Source organism: Mercenaria mercenaria, chromosome 15 (assembly GCF_021730395.1).
Source record: "Mercenaria mercenaria strain notata chromosome 15, MADL_Memer_1, whole genome shotgun sequence".
In the NCBI taxonomy this organism is placed as follows: domain Eukaryota; kingdom Metazoa; phylum Mollusca; class Bivalvia; order Venerida; family Veneridae; genus Mercenaria; species Mercenaria mercenaria.
The window spans coordinates 50,738,230-50,747,247 of record NC_069375.1 but is presented as its reverse complement, the minus strand read 5'-3'; the positions used below and the strand labels follow the sequence as shown (position 1 = coordinate 50,747,247).

The 9,018-nt window shown below is 32.0% G+C and overlaps 1 protein-coding gene across 6 annotated transcripts in view; it reads left to right on the top strand.

The window, feature by feature from the left end:
* The first annotated feature begins 1,129 nt into the window (after nt 1-1,129).
* LOC123554306 (kynurenine--oxoglutarate transaminase 3-like) overlaps nt 1,130-9,018 on the top strand; it is a 171,526-nt gene continuing 163,637 nt past the window's right edge. For 4 of the 6 annotated variants that reach the window (XR_006686990.2, XM_053525255.1, XM_053525256.1 and 1 more), the window contains exon 1: nt 1,130-1,240. Coding sequence is in view for 1 of the 6 variants with exons in the window: in XM_045344392.2 (XP_045200327.2) it covers nt 1,270-1,293 (24 nt within the window). In the remaining 5 variants the exon portion in view is untranslated. The other 2 variants (XM_045344401.2, XM_045344392.2) reach the window with 2 other exon arrangements.

Sequence of the window (9,018 nt, the reverse complement as noted above, 5' to 3'; positions counted from 1 at the left end):
AAAAAAAAAATGGTAGTCGCATAATGGCGGATACAAATAGTCCTCAGTTTTTTCACTTTGTAGAGCTATTTTCCTTATTTTCTTTGCAATTTTTTGGGTAAAATCACATGCCAGATCCATCTTGACATGAAGTTAGCATTTTGATCATGAAATAACACCATGACAAAATTTTTCATGGAAACTTAGATCATACACCACCAGTATAATTTGGGGTCTCATTTTTTAGCTGATTTTGCAGTTTGTGTGTTTAACTGAAATTATTTTTCTTGCATCAAACATGACCCCCACTTTTCTTTTGATTTTTATTTAGCACTGACAATATTCTTCAAGAAAATGTAGTTTACAGACATTTAAAATGGGTCCTGATGTGTGCTGCGGCCATTGAAAATAGGTCAGTTTTATACAGAATAAAGATTTATAGGGGATTTATCACCGGCGCGAAGCGCCGGAGATGAAAATCCCCGAGACGGTAACGTCCGTATATAGATATTCGTCTTTGCTGTTTGCATATACTGAGGCAATTTTTTCGATGTTTTCCGGTTCCGGTTTATGTAAAATCCGCTGACTGGTTGTCTTTATGAACATCCGAGCACCCCGAATCAGTCATAGAAATTCGTAAACCGCGCTAACATGATTATTTTACTTCTTTTTCGTAATGAAAACTGTACATGCAACTGAAAAACACTTTTAAAACAGTAAGGAAGTGTAAAGACCGTCAAGTTTCTGCGTGGAGTGCAAACAAACAAAACAAAATTCTAAAAGCTAGTGCGAGAACGCTGAATGACGTCACCGGCATGGCTTCCGTAAATTTTGCAAAGTATGATATTCGCTGTAAGAGGTATGATGACACTAAATGTAAACTACAGTTTACAGCAAAGTTTCACTTTCTTGAGCGTTGAATATTTCTTTCTAAGCGGATATATAAAAGATAAATCCCCAATGCTAGGCGGTGCCTTAATTCATATTATTTTTAATAAAAGCTTAAAAGGATTTTTTAAAATATTCATTAGTGTACATTGTATGTCTAGATTTCGCTAATTTGATTAGATTTCGCGAAATCTACTAGATTTCGCTAATCAGTCATACCCAACAACAACTATTTAGTGTGTTATAACCTAATACGGAAATAGCTGCCTCACTAGCTCTTCAGAAAGGAGAATTCTTTTCCATTTCCGGTAATTTGCTCTCGTCAGCTGTCAAAATATTGTTTAAACTTGTGCGCAGTTTGGCTTCAAACAAAGTAGGCATTTCAGTTGTTTTTGAATTTCAATGTTCGCACTTCTTGATGTGAAAGCAAGTATCAATCTATTTTGAAATGTCATTCAATGTGGATGATTATTTTCGTGTTTCAGTATTTGACCCTTCAGTGTTACTTGTAACATTTCTTATCAACTTTTGTCACAGGTTAAAATCTAGATTGTATGTTTAAATATACTCTATACCGTTAATATTTTTAAATGTTATTATGACGATAAAAAATGAGATGAGGAAGCCACCCAGCTAGCGTAAGGAATGTTGGTGGTTCTACAGTATATGAGATTTCTTCTTTTTTTTTTTTTTTTTTTTTTTTTTTTATTGGCATATATTTTATTCCACAAATCACACAAATATAATAACATACAAGCTCTATGGCTTTTGAAAAGACTACATTAACAATGTTTGTTATGGAACTACTTAAAATACCATAACCTTACATACTACCTCTTATTAAATTTTTTTATATAAAGACAGCTAAATTTCTATATGGACGTCATTCTCCAATCTTGGGCGGAGTACCGTATTAATAAGTATTCTAATGGGTAATTAACCAAAAAAGGTACTGGCTGAATAGAGATCAATGCAAACACCCATCAGACTGCACCATATTCTAAGGGGTATTTACCAAAAAAGGTACTGGCTGAATAGAGATCAATGCAAATAACCATCTGACTGCACCATATTCTAAGGGGTATTTACCTAAAAAGGTACTAGCTGAATAGAGATCATCGCAAATAACCATCAGACTGCACCATATTCTAAGGGGTATTTACCAAAAAAGTACTAGCTGAATAGAGATCAATGCAAATAACCATCAGACTGCACCATATTCTAAGGGGTATTTACCAAAAAAGGTACTGGCTGAATAGAGATCAATGCAAATAACCATCAGACTGCACCATATTCTAAGGGGTATTTACCAAAAAAGGTACTGGCTGAATAGACATCAATGCAAATAACCATCAGCTGTTGGCTCCACACCCGCAACCAGTGTAGATCACAATCATCCTGCACATCCATGCAGTCCGACAGTGCTCTACACAGCCAGCAAAGGTAAAACCAACCGCAGGTAATGGTTAAGATGTAAACCAAAAATATGTATTTTCAAGCAACCAGTAAGGGAGATACTAAATTATAAAATAAGTTCTTTACTATTAGACATTAATTTGTTATAAATGGTGAAAGGAGAATGATAAACATTAAAGTTGCTTTTATCTAAGAGATAATAGTAAAGCATTTCAAACTAGGCAATTTCCATGTTACTTTTGACAGATCTTAATGTTAATTTTTTATGAATAAATGTCTACCCAATTTTTACACAAAAAAGAACGGACAACATACATACACACATAAACAAGACAGTACACTACAACAGTAAAAGGATACCACTACTTCTGTCAATTTATGATATAGGAAGACATATAAGGGCGAAAAAAAAAACCATAAAAAAACATGTTATAAAGGAGACAAGATCAGTGAGAGTCTGTTGCAAGACTCATTTACCAAGTAAAATGGAGCCTTGAACAAGGTGGAAAACAAAAAGCAAACTATAAGTACTGGAGGTGAAAAAAGTGAGAAAAAAAATAGATGAACAGAAAAAGTTCAGTGCAGCTCTGGAAAAAGATAATAGACCTCTAAATTTGTAATTAATCTCTATTCAAAAGCAAAGAAGCATATTCACTCCATACTTCAATGAATTTATTTAATTTATTATCTTTTTTGGCATTAAACATCTCTGTCTTCAATAGAAATTCCACTTCGGTTCTGAACATCACTATATTTGGAAATATATTATTCATTCTACATTTAAATATTGTATATTTAGCCACTAAAATTAGATTTGTTGTAGCTTGACTAAATTTTTCATTTCCCAAAATCACATCCACAATAGACCAGTTTGTATTTAAATTGGTACATTTGTCCCTTAGCCATCTTTTTACATCATTCCAAAAAGCAGTAGTAAATTCACAGTCCCATAGCAGATGTTTTATAGTTTCACTTTATCTGTTACAAAAACTGCACAAATTATTGTTTTTAATGCCCATTTTTTCTAACAAAGAGTTTGTTCCTAGTATTCTATGATTTATTCTGTACTGGAACCACTGCAACTTTGAATTCTTACTGACAATAAATGGGAGTCTATATATAGATGACCAATTAAAGTTAACATTCAGGTTTAATTCTTCACACCATTTTCTATTAGAACATGGAAACTTACTAGATTTTAGCAGTGAGTCATAAATAAATCTACAACCTTTCTTCTTACTATTGACAATTTTGACTAACAAAGGTTGTACAGGACTGTCTTCTTTTTTTGCATGATGAGGAATTTTCAGACTGTTAAGAAAACTTCTAATAGATTCTACAATATTTTGATATTGTAGGAAATTTGTGTTTATATTATGCTTATTAATAAAGTCATTAAAGGACAAAAAATTTCCATTTCCATCTAAGAAATCATTAACTAAAATAATGCCATTTCTTACAAATCTTGGAAAACAAATACTTGTTCTTCCAACTTTAAACATACTGTTATACCAGACAGGTAAGGAGCAAAATTCACTCCATGAGTTTGGGCATTGTAAGCTCAATTGTGTGAAACCTTTGAACACATCTTTCCAGAACAGGTTTTTGACAGTAGTTATTTTATTTTTCAAAAAATCATTTCCATATTTTGTCAAATCTTCCAGGAAAGGGTATATATCTTTCACTAGATTAAAATATTTAGTATTGTAATTAAGGTATCTTCTAAGCCATGTTATCTTCAAAGCCAGACATCCCAACTTTTTCTGAATGCCAAGTGGGAGTTTTTGCTTTCCAAAGTGGGAGATTGAGGTGTTCAAGTGGGAGATTTTATACCGCGGTAATTATGTTCATGATAACGAAACTTTTAACAAATCTAATGATAATATAAACTTATTTGCCCTTATAAAATCACTAGTCTTAAAAAAATTCACTTGTCTATATCTTATTATTCATGCATTTTTAATGTTTTGGAACAATAATACACGAAGCCTTCTGTGCAAAATTAAATAGTTATGGCACTTTAAGCACTATGTCTAAATTCAAAACACCACTGAGAATTAAACCTGCACTTTTATTTCTTTTGTTGGAAAGAAGACTCCCCAGGTGAATTTTACATGACAAACAGTACAGCTGTTAGAACTGTAAAAACAAAATGTATATAGCTAAAAGAATAAAAGTTCAAGCAACAGAAAATTTACTGTTTGATTCTCATCCCTGTCAACCAGTATTTAAAACACCTGGCTCAAATACTTTTATTGATCAAAATTCTGTTATCCAAAATTGAATGTCCGGGTATTGTTAAACTTTCGTAGATTGCCTTAATCTCCAGTTAAAAGGATGTGTTTGACAAATTGTTATGATGCAAAGACAGTTTAACAGCATTTGATAGTAAGTTATATTAAAATTTACCATGACATTTCCTCTTATCAAAATAATTTTAGAGAAATGTTTTTTAAAACCTAGCAGGTTGACTTGGCGACCATCTACTTTCGATTTCAAAAAGGTACAGAAAAAGGTAAAGCCAGTATAATTTCTAATCTAAATTTGATTGAATTTAATTAGATATCTAATGTCTGGATTTTAATTTCAATTGTGACACATTAATCAACACCTGGCTTTGTTAAATCGTGTAATAAACAATAATCAGCACGGGTAGAATAAGGTGCGAAAATATCTGAAAGCTGTTGTTTACAGACTCGTCAGTAGTGATACAGTATCAGATAGGCGCAAAGAAGTGGATTATTTCATAATTTTTGTGGTTTATGTTGTTTTGTTGTTGTTTTTTTTAATCGGGAGATTGAGACTTCTGATCGGGGTAATCGGGTTTTACAACCAGAATCGGGAGAAACCCGATCGGATCGGGAGAGTTGGGATGTCTGCAAAGCTGACATGAAAACCTCCAGATTTACCATTCAGAGTCCTCCATATTTATATAACTGAGTTATGATATTACATTTTTATTTTGTCTGGGCCCCCAGACCACAAATATTTGAAAAACATGTTTTGAATTGTCTTGACAATTTCATCACTAGGGTTTGGTAGACTCATAATGAGCTGATTTATTTTTGGTAATGCTAAAGTCTTAATCACCACATTTTTGCCAATTGGAGTGATTTTTCTTTTTGACCACTGAATAAATAATCTCTTAATTTCTTCAATTTTCATCAAATAATTAGTTTCATTAATGTTGTTCAAGTCAACAGTGAAAATAACTCCAAGTAACTTAAAAGATTCTGATTCCCACTGTAAATTGAGTTTAGGACAAATGCTTAAGTTGCTTTTTTTCATTGAACCAATCCATATAGCTTTAGTTTTTTCTACATTGATTTTAAGACCTGAAAGTTTAGCATACACATTTAAAGTTTGCATGGTATTTTTCAAAGACTTTTCAGTTCCATCTAACATTATAGTAGTGTCATCAGCATATTGGGAGAGTAGAAATTCGATGTTGTTAAATCTGATTCCTTTAATATTTTCATTCTGTTTAATTAAAATTGCTAATATCTCAGCACAAAGTATAAAAATATAAGGGGAAAGGGGATCTCCCTGACGGCAGCCACGTTGGACCCTGAACCAATCTGATAAATGCCCATTAATGGTTACACTTGATACAATATCAGTATAAAATAATTTAATCCATTTTATAATATTTTCTCCAAAATTGAAAAATCTTAGGACCTTGAACATAAATGTCCAAGAAATAGAGTCAAAAGCCATTGAGAAGTCAATTAGCAAGAGTATTCCTGGTAACTGGTGTTCTTCTGTATATTGCATAACATCATACACTAACCTTATATTATCACCCATATACCTTCCTGATAAAAAGCCAGTTTGATCTTCGCTTATGAGTTTACCTAATACTGTTTTCAAACGTTGGGCAATGCTGCCTGAAGCAATTTTATAAGATAATTTAGCAAGGAAATGGGCCGCCAATTCTTTATATATCGTTTATCTTTATCACCTTTTGGTATGCAAGTTATGACCCCTTGTTTAAGAGAAACAGATAATTCTCCCGTGTCCAGAGACTGATTAATAGACCGTACCAGAAAATGACCTATATCTTTCCAGAAGAATTTAAAAAAAAGCTGCAGTAAAACCACTGGTTCCTGGTGAGGAATCATTAGACATTTTCTTTAGACTGGCCAACATTTCAGTGTAACTTAAATATCCTTCTAAGCTTTCTTTCTCATGTTCGCTTAACTTAGGTATATTATCATTTAACAAAATGTTGTTTAAATCAATGTTTTCAGTGTGTCTATATGAATACAAGTTTTTATAGTGTTCATTCATAATTTCATTTTGGCTAGATAGTAAAGTACCAGATGATGAAAACAGACAGTTCATTATTTTTGAAATATAATTCCTATTCTCTAGATTACAGAAATATTAAGTAGGCTTTTCTCCATCTGAAACCCATTTTGCTCTTGACCTTATAAAGACTCCTTGCATTATTTTTGATCTTAATTCAGTCAATTCAGCTTTTTTTGTCTCCAGTAAATTATAATCAATGTTATTTTGCTTCTCTATTTGGCTTATTTCACTTATTAAAATGTCTTGTCTTTTACTGTCCTGTTCCTTTAATATGCAGAATAAGAAATAGTTTTGCCTCTTATCTCCATTAATAATGTCTCAAAAAATAATTTATCATCAATATTCAATCTTATGATTTCATTGCTTATTTCTTCTAATGGTTCATTAGAATCCTGTGTTTCTTGTGTATACCTTACTTTAATTTCTTGTATCCAGTTTTTAAATTTGTGTTACCTATTCAGCATCTCGGAGTAAAGATTTATTAAATTTCCAATATGATTTACCCTTTATAAATTTTCCAAACTCAATACTTAATAAAATCATTGAATGATCAGTTCTATAACCAGGTGTAATTTCTACATGATTCATATCAGTAAACAAATTCCCAAAAACAAGGAAAAAATCTAGTCTAGCCTTTTTTACAGGATTCCTCTTAAACCATGTATATTGTTTTTCTTCAATATTTTGTTCTCTCCAACAGTCAATTAAATTATACTCTTCTATCATTTGGAGAACAACTTCACGGGCTTTAGGGTTATTAATATTCAAGTAATTAAAGCAATCTATATTTGGGTCTAAAACCAAATTCCAGTCACCAACAATTATAAATGGGTTCTCAAGTTGTGCAATTTTGTCTTTTATATAAGAATAAAAACCTGGGTCATCTGTATTCGGGCCATAAAGGCAAATCATGGTAAAGTTACTATTTGCTAAAAATGCATGTAAAATGATCAAGTTACCATTTTGATCTTTTTCTATACTCTTAAATTTAAACTCAAAGTTATTATTTATAAGTATCGCAACTCCTCTAGACTGACTGCTAAAGTTACTGAAATAACACTCGTAACCCCACTGTGCACGAATATATATCACTTCTTTATCTGTAAAATGTGTATCTTGTATAAAATATATATTATGTTTTTTCCTTTTTAAGTAATTAAAAACATCCCGTCTTTTCCTACTATCCCCTAACCCTTGTACATTCATTGAAACAAATGTTATAGATTCAGTCATGTTTTAAGCATGTATTTTACATGGAAAATGTATTAAAAAGTATAATATCATTTTCTTTTGAATCTGAACCTGAGTTTTCCAGTGCTGCACTTGAGAAAAAAAAAAATACAAAGAAAAAACAAAACAAAAAAAAAATGACCAATTAAGCAAAGTTTCCATTTGTGTTTGCTTTAGCTATTGAAGGCTGTGTTAATTAAATAAGTATCGAGTCGAGGAAAAAAGACTCTAACATAGTAAAAAGACATTTACCAAGATAGTAGCACTAATAAAAAGTAATACATGTAGATCTAAACGTGTAAGAGAGAAAAAGATAATGAGTATTAAACCCCATTGTCAATTCATCGCATGTGCTAACTGTACTATTAGAAATAAATTGTTATTACATCTCGCACATTGAACTATTTAAATACAGTTAATACATCAAACAAACATTGTGCAAATAACATGTAGTAGTGTTTTTACATGTAACTTTCGTTTTATTTCCTGGTTTGGCCGCTTATGACTTGGATAATTTACTTGTTGTGTACATGTACGCCGCTTAAACCAAAAACACATTTTTAGCTCGACTATTCATAGAATAGTAGAGCTATTGGACTCTCCCATGCGTCGGCGTCCGCGTCGGCGTCCGCGTCGGCATCCGCGTCCCGATTTGGTTAAGTTTTTGTATGTAAGCTGGTATCTCAGCAACCACTTGTGGGAATGGATTGAAACTTCACACACTTATTCACTGTGATAAACTGACTTAAATTGCACAGGTTCCATAACTCTATTTTGCTTTTTTACAAAATTATGTCCCTTTTTTGACTTAGAAATTTTTGGTTAAGGTTTTGTATGTAAGCTGGTATCTCAGTAACCACTTGTAGGAATGGATTGAAACTTCACACACTTATTCACTGTGATAAACTGACTTACATTGCACAGGTTCCATAACTCTATTTTGCTTTTTTACAAAATTATGCCCCTTTTTCCACTTAGAATTTTTTGGTTAAGGTTTTGTATGTAAGATGGTATCTCAGTACTCACTAATTGGAATGGATTGAAACTTCACACACTTGTTCACTGTCATGATCTGACATGCACAAAGCAGGTCCCATAACTTTATTTTGCTGTTTTACAAAATTATGCCCCTTTTTCAACATAGAAATTTTTGGTTAAGATTTTGTATATAAGCTGGTATCTCAGTATCCACTA